Here is a 15,358-nt window from a genome sequence, read left to right as displayed (position 1 = left end):
GGCCTGGGATCGTAGATGGAGATGTCTTACTTGAGTTCTGGCCGTAGCCAGGTGTGCCTCCATTAATATGAGGCTGCTGCTGCTGCTGCTGTTGCTGTTGTTGTTGTTGTAGCTGCTGTTGCTGCTGCTGCAAGGAAAACTGGGAAGTTACCGAAGGCGCCCGACGGTAGGTGCCCGTAGCTGAGACCATAGAGACAGAGGAGTTGGAGGAGTTGTGCCGCGAGATCTGCCGCGAGATGGTTCCGAACTGGGACATGGGAACGGGGCCCAGACCAGGCCCGGGGGCCACTGCTAGAAACACCAGACATAACAGGGAGGGAGAGACAAGATGGAGAGCAAACACCAAGGTGGGGGACAGATAGAGGAGACAGATAGTATGAGGGGAGGATCATGGGAGGGGAGAAAGAGAGCACCCAAGAATCAGTAAAACTAGATTGTAGACTCAAAGGTTTATTCGTCACATACTCCATGTACAATAAGCAGTGAAATGAAAATCACAGAGGAATTCAGTTTGATTTTCTTTCATATTGATGAGAACCCCAAACCTGCTTGAAAGACAGCATAAACCACCAATCAGAAACAAAGGGAGCGAAGGCGGGTGGCTCTTATTTAATAATAGTAGTGCACAGTTTGAACAAAAGCAAAATCAAAGGATCAGACTTCCGTCAGGCCTTTATACCCCACCCTCCATATGCACTCCTCAGTGCTTTTGATATGTAGAGATGGGGAAAAGGAAAGACGATGGAGAGGGAAGCCCGACAGCGAGTAGAAGGATATGCAGTAGCAGCAACTGATTTCTTAGTTCACCTCAACATTTTTAATGTGTTTTCAAAGTGAGAGGAACCTCTTTTGTGTGACACTTTTCCAGTATGCCACTGCAAATGCCAGAAAGGCCAGCGCAACAACCATGAGAGAAGGGGTGCTTGAAATGCAAGTGCTGACGTTCACAACCGACGTTCAAGAATGGAAAAATCGGTTAAAACGCACGCACACACACACACACACACACACACACACACACACACACACACACACACACACACACACACACACACACACACACACACACACACACACACACACACACACACACACACACACACACACACACAATCATTGCTTGCAAATTAGTATTCAGCCATCCATCCATTATCCAAACCACTTATCCTGCTCTCAGGGTTGCGGGGATGCTGGAGATTATCCCAGCAGTCATTCAGCGGCAGGTGGGGAGACACCCTGGACAGGCCGCCAGTCCATCACAGCGCCCACACACACGCATTCACACATTCACACCTAGGGACAATTTAGTATAGCCGATTCACCTGACCTACATGTCTTTGGACTGTGGGAGGAAACCGGAGCACCTGGAGGAAACCCATGCAGACACGGGGAAAACATGCAAACTCCACACAGAGGACGACCCGGGATGATCCCCAAGGTTAAACTACCCCAGGGCTCGAACCCAGGACCTACTTGCTGTGAGGCGACCGTGCTAACCACTGTGCCACCGTGCTGCCCCAAATTAGTATTCTTACATCAAAAAACACTGTGGGATATTGAAGGATTGTTGTTTGTGTGAGTGAGAGGGAGAGAGACAGAGACAGAGAGAGAGAGAGAGAGAGAGAGAGAGAGAGAGAGAGAGAGAGAGAGAGAGAGAGAGAGAGAGAGAGAGAGAGAGATTACTTTTATTCTACTTGGGCATTTCCTGTTGACAGTGCCAGATACCCAAATCTAGCAATGGGTGGAACCAAAGGAAGAAAGGACTCAGGGGGCTGCAGGAGCAAACAAACTAGCTCTTCTCTAGTTTTACAATTTCCCTGATGACCCGTGGAGGAAATATTTCTTTTGCACGTACATCGCTGTCAAAAACGGCACCGAAGAATTTCAAAGGCGATCAAACTGATGAATATCGGAGAAGAGACGTTCCTCTGCACACTAGCTGTTACAACTCAGACCCACTAGCGGGTTTAGGGGGGAACTCTAATCTAGTACCACACAATGATGTAGAGATGACGCCCTGTCTAAATAAACCACAACCAACCGGGCGAAAAGAAAAAGCAATAAAAACATTTCAATACCTGCATGAAGGAATTCTCTAAGTTCCGTCGTGTGAATCAATTTTCTGTCTTTATTGCATGAACTGAAAACACATGTTCCTGATTTGCCTACACAAATACCCCAATGCAGAGCAATTCAAATAATTCTTGAATATATACAGAGATCAGATCTTAATATTACCATGTCAGCTATAGGAAAGCAAATTAGTTTTCAGATTTCATGCGAAATGTATACATTTCCAATTTGAATAAATGTGAATTTTGCAGTATACCTTCCATCCACTGATTCCATTAGAGGATTCTTCATCTAGCTTAAAACACATGAGAGGAGAATATGGACATATCACCACCACCATCACCACCACCACCGCACGGTAGGAAAGATAAAGTTATTGTGGTCTGGTTGGGAAGATGAGGCCCAACTCCTCCCCACAAGCAGGCGTACGTACGAACACGCACTCACACACACAAACAAAAAACACACAAGTGAACACACAAACGCAGTTCGCCCACAAACAAAGTGTGGTTGCTCCGAGTGCCCCCACCAAGAGAAGATGGCAGCAGATTGACGGTAGCTCACCGCACAGAGAGCAGAGGTGGTGGAAAGCGCCGACAAGTCTCACCTACGGACGGTGCCGCCGCTGGGATACTCAGACCTGCCAGAGGAGGAGGTGGCGGTGGTGGTGGTGGTGGTGGTGGAGGAGGGGGGGGGCGGGGGTGCCCCCGGGGGAGCAGACGAGGAGGGGACTGAAATGTAGTTGGTCGAAGCCGGAGTGTTAGTTAACTGTTTGAGGTTGAGGCAGCCTCGAATGGGCCTAAGCTATTGCATAACCGAATATCACTATGGTCAACAAGCCCTTCTACTTCCTCTTTTTTGAGTGGGATGGGGGGGGGCAAAGGGGGTATGTGTGTAAAGAGAACAGCGCTCAGTCACTTTCTCTCTATCTCTCTCACACACACACACACTTTCACTCCTTTGTAGCTCGGGAATTGAGCGGAGTGTTGCCATGGTGATGGGCTTACAGGGAAAGTTGTGGCTCATCCTGTGCTGGTGGTCGTTGAGCCAAGCAGGAAAGAGATTAACTCTTGCATATTTATGTCTTAAGACAAAAAAAAAAAAAAAAAAAAAAGTCATGGAAAATGCTAAATGTGAAGCCTGCGCGTGGTGCGCTGCAATGCGATCTGAAGATTTTCGGCTGGGTAACGTGGGCCTTCACTCGCTCTCCGCCATAAAGCAGCGGGCCTAATGCAGCTTGGCCTATTTACAGAGTAGGATAGAGAATCAGCTGTGCTTAGAGCACAATGGGCCTGCATAATCCCTGTCTGGTAAACACAGGCTTTGCATAGTGGAGCCTCAAACCGGTCCACATGAATAGCGCCCAATATCTACATTTTATCAAGCCTTGCCTATTATCACATTATACATACATACATACATACATACATACATACATACATACATACATACATACATACATATATATGCATACATACATAAATACTTGTGTGTTTGTGTGTCTTGTGAGAGTGTATAATTGGGTATCATTAGGAAATGCAATACAGCAGCTTTGGGAAAGTAAAAAAATAACGTACCTTGCTGAAAATTTCAATATCACAGCCAATTATACTATCCAGACTGACATTTTTGTAAGGTAGTGTCTTCAACTAGTAACTTTCCTCATTGTGTAAAAATGTGTTTTAAAACTTTTTTGTGAATGTGCAATGTGAGATTTTATCTCTGCACCAGTCAGGTGCACATTAGTGATAGTACATATTTCATTTGACATCTAAATCTTTGTATATAACCCAATGCACGACGTGGCGTCCAGGTTTAGGAACACGCACACAAACAGCATTTAGCCATAAGCTCACAAGAGTCCCTTGTCGATGCTCCTTCAAATGGTGCTTTCTCCTGTCTGTGTTGTCATTTCACACATTGCATACCGAATCAGAATATCAAGGGTTTATCGCTACGCAACTTGCACGGGAAAAGCTCACCTGGTCCAGAGTTAGGTATGGAGGGAGTAGGCACGGCAATGGGAATGCCAATACCACTGCTGCCACTGTTCTCCCTGCTACTGCTACCCCCGCTGCTTCCGCTGTGGGAGGAGAAAGAGAAAACAAAGTGAATTTTCAGAGGAAAGTCCCTCATTACCCAAAGCACATTAAAAGCTCCTCTCAAGGGGCATCCGGGTGGCGTGGCAGTCTATTCCGTTGCCTACCAACACAGGGATCACTGGTTCGAATCCCCGTGTGACCTTCGGCTTGGTCGGGCGTCCCTACAGACAGAACTGGGGGGAATAGCGTGATTCTCCCACGCGCTACATCCCCCTGGCGAAACTCCTCACTGTCAGGTGAAAAGAAGCGGCTGGCGACTCCACATGTATCGGAGTAGGCATGTGGTAGTCTGCAGCCCTCCCCGGATCGGCAGAAAGGGTGGAGCAGCGACCAGGATGGCTCGGAAATTGGCCGGGTACAATTGGGGAGAAAGGGGGGGGGGATTAGAAAAAAGAAAGAAAAGAAAAGCCCCTGTCATACATATTCAATATGAATAAGTTAAAACGGTTAAGTTAATTTTAAAAGCATCATTAAAACATCAGCTTGGACGTGGAGTTGACAGAGACACCACCCAGAGCCATGGATGACTAAGTACACGCATGTTACACATACTTCACCTCTGCCCTATAATCTGTCACCCTGGCTTTGACCCCAGGGTTGGAAGAGCAATGGCTTGGCCCACTAAATTCCCCTCTTAATTTTTCTCTCTCTCCTTGTCTGGCCTAGATCCTTGCTCTACCCTCACCCCTAAGCTTCCCCTCCCCTTTGCTGTCTCTTTCATCCGCCACTGTTTAATTGATCACTCTCCCTTCCTCCCTCGATATCCCTATCTACTGCTCCCTGTTCCTCCTCTCAATTCTGCCTGTAATATTACCCCCCACCCACCTCACTAATCGCTCTCTTCCTTTTCCTCCATTCCTGTGAACTCCAAATCCCCCCCCACTACACTACACTACACTACACACACACACAAACACACACCGGGGAGGGGGGATTCCGGGGGGGGGGATTCCCCGATGCCGATGGGTAACATTGGCAATAGGAGTTGAGTGTTTGAAGAGGATAGAGACACCACAACGCCATCCTTCTTCTTTTCTCTAAATTGAGCTGGGTTTATCCATCCTAATCCTTTAATTCCTTACCTTTTTTCCCCCTTTTCCCACTTTCATCTACTCTCTAACTCTCTGTCTCTTGGACCCCCTCCCCATTTCTCCATTTCTCATCAGCGTCTGTGAAGTAACAGCACTCAGCTCCATCTCTCCCACTCCACCTACGCTTGTCTGTCTCCCGCTTCACCAGCTGCCCTCTGCTCCAGAGAGGCACAACGTCGGATAAAGACCTCTGCAGTGCACGCCGACGCATACACAAGCATCTTGGAGAACATAAAGAAAAGACTGTGTGAGACCTCTCCCTCACACATCTGCCAAAAGTGAGCAGAGTCTAGCAACGGCAAAAAGAAGATGATGCTCTCATTAAAAATTAAGGAAAAGAGAAAAACAAACAAACAAAATCTTGTGTGTAGACACTGTAGCACATGGAGCAGCGCTGGGCTCTGCCACAATACAGGAATGAATATTTTAAATACTGATGACCCTGACATTTTTTTTGGACTCTTTGGTACTTTGTGCTTGGAAATCTTGATTTATAATCCAGACAAAACTAGAACACAACTACACTAACAAGGGGTTTGCAGATAAGCATCAAGAAACTGTTGGGGGGGGGGCAGTTGATAAGATCCAGGGTACGTAACAATGTCAAATTATCACACACAGGGCATCTGGGTAGCGTGGCGGTCTATTCCGTTGCCTGCCAACACGGGGAACGCCAGTTCGAATCCCTGTGTTACCTCCGGCCTAGTCAGGCATCCCTACAGACACAATTGGCCGTGTCTGTGGATGGGAAGCCGGATGTGGGTATGTGTCCTGATCGTCGCACTAGCGCCTCCTCTGGTCAGTCAGGATGCCTGTTCGGGGGGAGGGGGAACTGGGGGGAATACTGTGTGCTACGTTCCCCTGGCGAAACTCCTCACTGTCAGGGGAAAAGAAGCGGCTGGCGACTCCACATGTATCGGAGGAGGCATGTGGTAGTCTCCAGCCCTCCCCGGATCGGCAGAGGGGGTGGAGCAGCGACCGGGACAACTCGGAGACTGGGGTGATTGGCCAGGTACAATTGGGGAGAAGTGTGGGCAGAGGTGGAAAGTAACGAAATACATTTACTCACGTTACTGTATTGAATACTTTTTTTGTGTATTTTGTATTTTTTAAGTACAATTTAAAATCGGTATTTTGTATTTTACTTGAGTACGTTTTGACTCAAGTATTGTACTTAGTTACTTTTTAAAACCTATCCGTTACTGAGTAAAAATAACAATTCAACCTACAGGGGAAAAATACGCGCCAGAACCATAGACAGTAAACCAATGGCCAGAACCAACAGTGACAAATGATGATGTGATTAGCACTGGCGCGTGAACATAGAGGGCGCGCGCGGACAAGCTAGGTTAGTGGGCGCGAAGTTTTTAGTTTCTAGTGCTAGAATGGGGGTCGACAAAGCAGGCACGGCCAGCGGTCGCGGTCCAGAAGACCCGGACCTAGAAATAATAGATGAAGCTCAAGCTGAAACATCGAAGTCTGTAGAACTAGATGCAGAAAAAAAATCCTTGGCCACATTTGGAAGATTTCTTTTTGTTCAAGCGTAGGAAAGGCAACAGCATCATCATGCAGTGCAAGATGTGCCTCCCAGCAGTGAAGTACCTGTCTGCTTTCAACAACTCCACTTCAAATCTGCAGAAGCATGTTTTGGTAAGTATTTCTGCTGTCTCATTAGTAGTTTTATTTAATATAGCTGTTATGTCTGCACACATCGACAGTGCTGCATTTGATTTGGTGCTGTTCTATTGTGCTGGGATCGATTGGTGATGCCTGCGGGCTCTGGGTTGTTTGATCGGGTCTGCCTTTGATGCTGTGTCAGTCTAAATAAAGAATGCCACGGAGAGGTTGTGTCGAGCGACAGCGCTGTGTCCTGACGTGATTTAAAAATACAATAATAGCCAACCCAGGCTCACCCCATTTCGTGGGCATTTTTATGCTAGCACCTGCAACCATTGACAGTAGAAGAAACCCACAGCTAGCCAGCACATTCTAATTAGCTGCTATGCTAACATAATCAAACGTGACACATCATTAAGTACCAAATGAACTCGCTCCAGCCGACAATCCGCATGTTTATCGTACTTCAAACAGATACAAAACGCGTAATGTATATTTGCAGTCTGTTTAAGTCTTTAGGACATTGGCTAAATTTGCATAACAGCTAGCCCCTGGTACTTGAATGTGTAAAGGCTAGCTGTTAGTTGCTAGTAGTCTTGAGTGGACTCGGGGAAATTAGCCTTGGGTTAAATTTAGCTGCTATGAATAGTCGGTGTTACCCCGTCGAAATTGCCACGGGTTTCAATTTGATTGTGTCTTTGAATTTACAGTCAAATCAAATGTATCAACTGTGTTAACAGAGAGGGTTGTAGTGTGAGGCACTTTGCCTAACCAGCATTACAGGGCACTCAGCGCTCCTCCACAATAGGCGGGGAGCTAAGGGGCCTTACCGTCTGACCATGCTGAACATGTTAACAAATGTTAACATTGAAAATGTTGGGTTGCATTTCATGTTTCAGGTACTCAATGCATTTCAATGTATTTCCCTCCATTGGAAATGCGTTACAATTACAGGAACATGACTCTCCATGAGCAAGGGGAAAGTGTGACATCTGTCTTTGCAAGTTTAATCACATCTAGTGATAAATGTATGGTTTTAGTGGTATTATTGGCTTTCTCTTAATAATAAAGGCCAAAATGTAAAGTCTTTCTACTCGATTTACAAGGCAAATCAAGTAGAAAGACTTTAAATTTTGGTCTCTACTATTATGGAAAGCCAATAATACCACTGAAACCATACATTTTCCAAAGCTTGTGTCCTCTAGATGTGATTAAACATGCAGAGACAGATGTCACACCTTCCCCTTGCTCGTGGAGAGCCAATGGAGGGAAATACATTGAAATGCATTGAGTACCTGAAACATGATGTGCAACCCAAAATTTTCAATGTTAACATTTGTTAACATGTTCAGCATGGTCAGACCTTTCAAAAAAAGTTGGTTTCGTTCGATTGTAAGGAGGGTGCACGACTGCACGGTAAGGCCTCGTAGCTCCCCGCCTACTAGGCAGACCCAGAAAAGATTGTTTTGACTCCTTCATATCGACGACAAGGGATTAGATCACTAGTAGGCGATTGTTGCTCTGTGTGCATGCAAGCAGCTATGATGATTACACATGCATTGATATGTCTCCTTCCTCTGTATCATAATACTGGTAGGCTATAGAAACACATTGGCTTTTGATGTTGATTTGAAATCTCAATTTTAGCATTCAAATCCAAATCATTGATTTTGTTGGGAAGGGTGCAGCATTGTAATGCCCTCTGGATTGTGGCATATTGTGCTTAATACAATGTAATAGACAAAATGTGATGACTAAAGAAATAGAAAACTTTTATTTATCAAAGTTTTAATTTCAGTGTGTTTAATAAGCACCACATTGATTCCTCTACTGATAATACCCTTTTCTGTTTTTTCACAGAGGAAACATCCATCGAAACAGTTGGCTTTTAGCCGAGCAAAGCCAGGGAAGCGAACCCACCAAGCAAATCCACCAAGTCCAAGCAAACAAACAAATATAAAAGATGCCATGACAGTGGGAGGCAACCGCCGTGTGCCACAAGGCAAGATCGACAAGATCATCATTAGGCTAATATGTGAGGGCCTTCATACATTTAGTTTGGTTGAACAACCTGCGTTCAAAGAACTTTTGACAATGCTAAATCCACAATGCAAGGTCATTTCCAGGCCCACTGTCCGGCCTAGATTAGAGGCATCTGCCATTCAGATGAAGAAGAATGTCATGTCCCATCTCAGTAAAGTGAGCTACGTTGCCACCACTACAGATTGTTGGACTGCACACCAGCAAAGTTTTATTGGGGTGACGGGTCATTGGGTGGATGAAGAAACCTTTGAGAGGAGATCAGCTGCGCTTGCATGTAAGAGGTTAAGAGGGTCCCACACCTTTGATGTCCTTGCAGGGGCACTTGACGACATACACTGTCAGTATAGAATTAGGGGCAAAGTGGTGAGAACCACAACAGATAGTGGCTCAAACTTCGTTAAAGCTTTTAGTGTCTTCGGAGAACAGAGCCAGTCTGAGGATGCAGAATCAGATGCTGAGTCGGACAGAGATTCAATTGATGATGAGCCCACAGCCAACTACCTGGACACATTCAGCATCCTGGAGCAAGATAATGGCCTGGAGTACCAACTTCCTACACACCAAAGGTGTGCATGCCATCTTCTCAACTTAGTTGCCACAACAGATGCTGAGATAGCAGAAAAGAAGATGGACACATACAAGAGACTATCACGTGCAGCCTTTGGGAAATGTCAAGCCATGTGGAACAATACGGGTCGTTCATACATGGCAGCAGAAGTTGTGGAAGATCATTGCCGACTCCAGCTCATCCGACCAAATCAAACGCGGTGGAATTCAACATTCATGGCTGTGGAGAGAATCATACGGATCATACAAGAGAAAGGGGAGGAGGCAATCAGGAATATTTGTGAAGAATTCAAATTGAAAACGTAAGTTTTAATTTGCATTTCAACAGTATGAAAGTGTGAATGTGTGTTTACATACTTGAAACTTAACTTTTCCTGCTTGATTTCCTAACAATTGTTTGTATTCTATTTATGCCAGGCTGACTCAAGCAGAAATTGCTTTCCTGACTGATTACTGCTCGGTGATGAAACCTCTGGTAAAGGCCTTGAACATACTTCAGTCAGAGACCAACACACACTTAGGGTGGCTTCTTCCAGTGATATGTCAGCTACAAGCAAAACTCAAAAGGCAGGAGACCTCATCCAAGATGTGTCTACCACTCATCAAAGCCATTCAGGATGGTGTCCAAAAGCGTTTTGGTGAGATGATGATGGACCCAGAACTGATTGCGGCAGCAATACTTCTACCGAAGTTCAAGACCACCTGGACAGAGAGGCCGGATGTCATAGAAACAGGTATGATTGCATCTTATAATAAACTGCTTTTCAACAGTGTATTGGAGATCTACTTTGTTTTTTACTCAATACAATGTGGTCAGTGCTATAAGGCATTATGTATTATGGTGCACGCTTGGTAAATTAATCAAGTCTTAATTGTCAGAAATGTGTTGTTTGTCACTCGACAGGTCTGGCTCATGTCAGACGACACCTTGACCAGATGGCAGAGGTGGAAGTGGAGCAAGTTGGACAACATTCCTCAGATGAAGATGATTTCTTCACCTCAATGAAGTCCAGAAGGTCAGAAGGTACAGGGGAGTTGGAAGGGTACCTAGCCTGTATCCCAAACGATATGGATCTGCTAAACTCCTTTCCAAATTTAAAAAAACTCTCTCTGAAACTCAACACTGGCCTGCCTGCTTCAGCTGCCTGCGAACGGCTTTTCAGTTGTGCTGGATTACTGTTCACTGCAAAGCGAGCAAGGATGAGCTCAACTAACTTTGAAAATCAGCTGCTGCTTAAACTGAACAAGAAGTTTGTAGACTAGGTTATAGGTGATTTAGGGTGTCACAAAACTAGTGGCCTTGATTTGCAATATTCCTCTCTGGAATATTGCTGCTCTTTTATGTTAGTTCCTTTAATTTTGTAACACTTGTGCGCGTCATCATGTGGACATTACTTTGTAGTTTGTACCTCTCTGAGAGAGAGAGAGAGACAGAGAGAAAGTAGGCGTGCACAAGCCTGTTTAATGTTTTTTACCACTAAATGGATGAGCTCAATTAACTTTGAAAATCAGCAGCTGCTTAAACTGAACAAGAAGTTTGTAGACTAGGTTACAGGTAATTCAGGGTGTCACAAAACTAGCAGCCTTGATTTGCAGTATAACAGCTGTTGCTGTTGGTGTTGACATGTATGTTGTTGTAATTACACTTACATTTGTGTAGGTATTCTTTGTTGTTATCGCACTTACACACACATGCCCTCTATAGCGCTCTTGCAGCTGTGGAGATGGCATTAACACATTCTCATTCTCTGACGGTTAACAAACACACACACACACACACACACACACACACACACACACACACACACACACACACACACAAGCATGTCTCCTCTGGAATATTGCTGCTCCTTTATGTCAGTTTGACTTTGTAGCAACACTTATGAGCGTCATCATGTGGGCATTACTTGGTACTTTTTACCTGTGTGTGAGAGAGAGAGAGAGAGAGGGTGAGAGGGAGAGAGAGGGAGAGCGTGTGCGTGTGAGAGAGAGAGTGAGAGAGAGAAAACGTGAGAGTAAGCATGTTTAATGTTGTACCACTAAATGGATGAGCTCAACTAACTTTAAGATGCTACTTAAACTGAACAAGAAGTTCAGTTGTTGTGAAGTTGTTGTTATTGCGCTTACATTTGTTACACTTGTTCTTTAATTAAAAACAAAATAGTTATGGATTTCTGACCCCTTGTCCTATTTTTACTACCCTCACACCCCACACAAAGAAAGTAACTAAGTAACTTTTACTTAAAGTACATTTCAAATGAACTACTTTTTACTTTTACTTGAGTACATTTTCAGATGAGTACTTTTACTTCTACTTGAGTAATATTTCATCAAAGTATTGGTACTTTTACTTGAGTACAATATTTTTGTACTTTTTCCACCTCTGAGTGTGGGGGGGGGGGGGGACAACAAACAAAAAAACAAAAACACACACTCACACACACACATGCACAACTATATGAGCTGAGTGTGAGTGTAAAGTCTGTGTAATCAAATAGTGATGCCACAGCAATAACAGTCCAAGCAACATGGCATGAACCTCTTTGACTCTGAGAAGAGCAAAGATGGCAGATCATCAACAGTGACGCTTGAGCACAAAACAATGTCTGCTTCTTAATTTGGTTACTTTATTTTTTTCCAACTCCATAACTTTTAACAATAATAACAATAATGACGATGTTGATGATAATAATAATATTAATAAATCATATTTTTAATTAATGGAAGCTAATACTTCAGTAGTTAGAATAACTCCACCACCTGATGTTGGGTTAAACACACCTAATGCAGTGAAAGGTCATGGCCACCAGGGAGCAAATATATGAATGAATCAGTGCTGGTGTATGGGCATGTTCGTAATTTTCCAAGTTAATCAAGTTGAGTCAAATTCAGTTACGTAGCCCTAAATCACGATGTAGTGACTAAGGGCTTTACAGTCACATTACAGTCAATGTGCAAAACCTGATCTCCTTGCCGCCTCTATTCAGATAAGGGAAAACTCCAAAGAAAATACCTTAATTAATGTTTTCCTTAACCATCAATTATTAAAGACAAGTCGACTGAGCATGGGTGGTTTCATCAGCATGGTTTACATCATGCCTAGAAACTGTCATGTACATCTATAGGCCAAGTCCGTTTGGTGTGCCCTTACTAGGGCCTCCTCGGTAGTAGCTCCTGAGGAAGGGGAAAGCAGTACCCTTTTTGTTTTCCCTAGCCCTATTTTCTGTCGGCCCCAAGATTTGAGCCAGCTAACTTCCAGTGGAAATCCAACATCTCTACAGCTTTATGACTGCCAGCACAAACACATTTGTTGAGTGTGAAAGAGAACTCAGCAGAGAGAGGGAAAACCTAAAAAAAAAAAAAAAAATGATGTAATATTTATGAGCGTCACAGTCAGCATTTATAGCCTCTTAAGCTAATGAGGCGATCTCAGTCACTCATAACTCAGATTTGATGAGGGCAATTCCATTTCCCCTGGTCAAACATTTCGGGGTTAATGATTTTAAGAAGCTTGCACAGTGGGTTTCCACTCTGCAGTGAACTTGCAGCAGGGGGTTTCAACCGGTACGTCATATCATAGGCTTTTAAAGATATTAATATTGGAGCGATTCAGGCTTCGGTCAGAATCCCCCTCAGAGCCTTGTCTGACAAACAGTGGATTTCATTTAGCGGAGGAGTGGAAGAGGTGTGAAAGTGCTCTAAACAGCTGAATTAAATGAAGAGATTAGAAATATCAGCAATAAAGGGTACAAATGGTTTTAGAGTGCCGCCTGTCTCACTAAAATGTGTCTCACTAAAATGTTAGCAAAGGAGAGGCTGTGAGCGAAACAGCATGCAGGATTTAAGAGAGGTAGTGAAAACACTAACTGCGCTCTTGTCCATCCAAAAGTCGGTAAAGTGCAGTGTTAGTTCTGCGGAGAATGGCATTGCTCTGTGGTAGAAAGTACTCAGTACAAGATTTATAAATGACTTTTACAGCATTATGCCTGGTGTGCGTGTCAGATGGGCATTCAGCACATCAGTACCTCCCCGTGTGAGTGTGAACAGATCTTGCATGCATGGGTTTTCTTACAAACGCAACACATTTCTACATATGGATTTATTTCTTTGGTGTGGGTCAGTATATTGCTGCAGCTATGCCCCTTTGTGGGTGTATGTGCATGTGTGAATTATTGCATGCATGCTACAAAACATTTATACACATAGAATTTAGTCTGTATGCTTGTCAGTTTGTCAGTGCACAAGTGTGTGCGTGTATACAAGTGTGTTTGTGTGTATATTGATGACTGCATGCATGGGCTCATCTACCTGTGAGTGCGTTGCCTCTGGTTGAGGGATGCAGTGCGCCCAGGGCTGTGTTGTTGACCGTGGTGACTGCCCAGCCGGGCAGGGCTGGTCATATAGTCATTGGGCACCGTGGGTGGTTTAACAGGCTCCAGGGTTTTATAGGGTGTGTTGCGCCTGTCGTGGCCAGAGATGGAAATAAAAGCAGGCAAGGGCAATTGAAGTTACAGCCTGATTACATTTCAGTAAAAAAATTTCAACCAAACCGCTGCTACCGTAGCTGTGCGTGGGCAAGCACTCGAGCGTTACAAATCCTATCACTCTGCCCAGCTGGATATTGAGCCACAGCGAAGTGTGCTAAAAGCTGAAAATGAGTACATCTGAGTAAAACCTTGGCATTAGTGTCTGATTAGTGTCACCAACTGCTGTTCTGCATCAGTGTGTGACAGGCAGCAGGGCACAATACCCATCATTAATAAAAGATAAAAAGTTTGAGTTTTCTTTTCCCTCAGGGAGTATCCCCCCCCATCTTTTTATCCATCCATCCATCCATTATCCAAACCGCTTATCCTGCTCTCAGGGTCGCAGGGATGCTGGAGCCTATCCCAGCAGTCATTGGGCGGCAGGCGGGAAGACACCCTGGACAGGCCGCCAGGCCATCACACAGGGCCGACATACACACCCACAGCCACACATTCATACCCAGGGGCAATTTAGTATGGCCGATTGAACTGACCTACATGTCTTTGAAATGTGGGAGGAAACCGGAGCTCCCGGAGGAAATCTACGCAGACACGGGGAGAACATACAAACTCCACATAGAGAACGACCTGGGACAACCCCCAAGGTTGGACTACCCCGGGGCTCGAACCCAGGACGTTCTTGCTGTGAGGCGACTGCACTAACCACTGCGCCACCGTGCTGCCCCCACCTTTTTTTATGTGCACTGTAAATCAAGTGAAACTGATAAACACCGACAATGTGCAGTAATTTAATTTAAGCCTTACAAATCACAGGCAACAATCTTAAGTGTTGTTGTGTATGTGGGCTGCTATGAATGAATATGATCTGCTTATTGAACTGGCTGTTCTTTGAATCTCAATCCCCAAAATTCCCCCACACCTCATGCCACCACATCTTCCAAGATGGTATATATTTCGGTGTACGTTAATTAGAGGATAAGCCTTCCCTTTCATGCAGATTTAAAAAAAAAAAAAGGAAATCTTACCCAAGAGTGCCACGCCCTGACATGGGAGGGCTTGGCGGCTTCTGCGTTGGTGGATTGGTCCTTGATAGCGTTCCACCTCGGACAGACTGATTGTTGCCATGTTGCTGTATGAGTGGAGATAAAGACAAAGGCATTGATTACAGAGAGATGTGTTAAGGCTGATTTTGGGTTATGACTACTTTTATTACAACCGTTACCTCTTACAGGCTTCCCAGATATTTTTTCTTCCAACAACATAGATGTCGTCCCTAAACTTCACAGGGAGTTTTTTGGTATTTGTTGTCAAACTGAAATGGTGCCAAGCCAAATCTATCTGCAATTGCAGTTAAGGATTGGAAAGTTATTTATTATGA

General features: G+C 44.6%; 1 protein-coding gene across 8 annotated transcripts in view; it reads right to left on the bottom strand.

The window, feature by feature from the left end:
- The window catches only part of abi1a (abl-interactor 1a), a 78,789-nt gene that overhangs the window by 5,552 nt on the left and 57,879 nt on the right, over positions 1-15,358 (bottom strand). For 4 of the 8 annotated variants that reach the window (XM_056299684.1, XM_056299688.1, XM_056299686.1 and 1 more), the window contains 4 exons: positions 15,006-15,109; positions 13,802-13,954; positions 4,056-4,156; positions 31-291 (listed from right to left, as the gene is read on the bottom strand). In XM_056299684.1, the coding sequence (XP_056155659.1) occupies positions 31-291; positions 4,056-4,156; positions 13,802-13,954; positions 15,006-15,109 (619 nt within the window). The remainder of the gene's footprint in view (positions 1-30; positions 292-4,055; positions 4,157-13,801; positions 13,955-15,005; positions 15,110-15,358) is intronic. The other 4 variants (XM_056299685.1, XM_056299689.1, XM_056299687.1 and 1 more) reach the window with 1 other exon arrangement.

Source organism: Lampris incognitus, chromosome 19 (assembly GCF_029633865.1).
Source record: "Lampris incognitus isolate fLamInc1 chromosome 19, fLamInc1.hap2, whole genome shotgun sequence".
Taxonomy (NCBI): Eukaryota; Metazoa; Chordata; class Actinopteri; order Lampriformes; family Lampridae; genus Lampris; species Lampris incognitus.
Note: the sequence above shows the minus strand (reverse complement) of the source record. Positions and strands in the feature narration are given on the sequence as shown.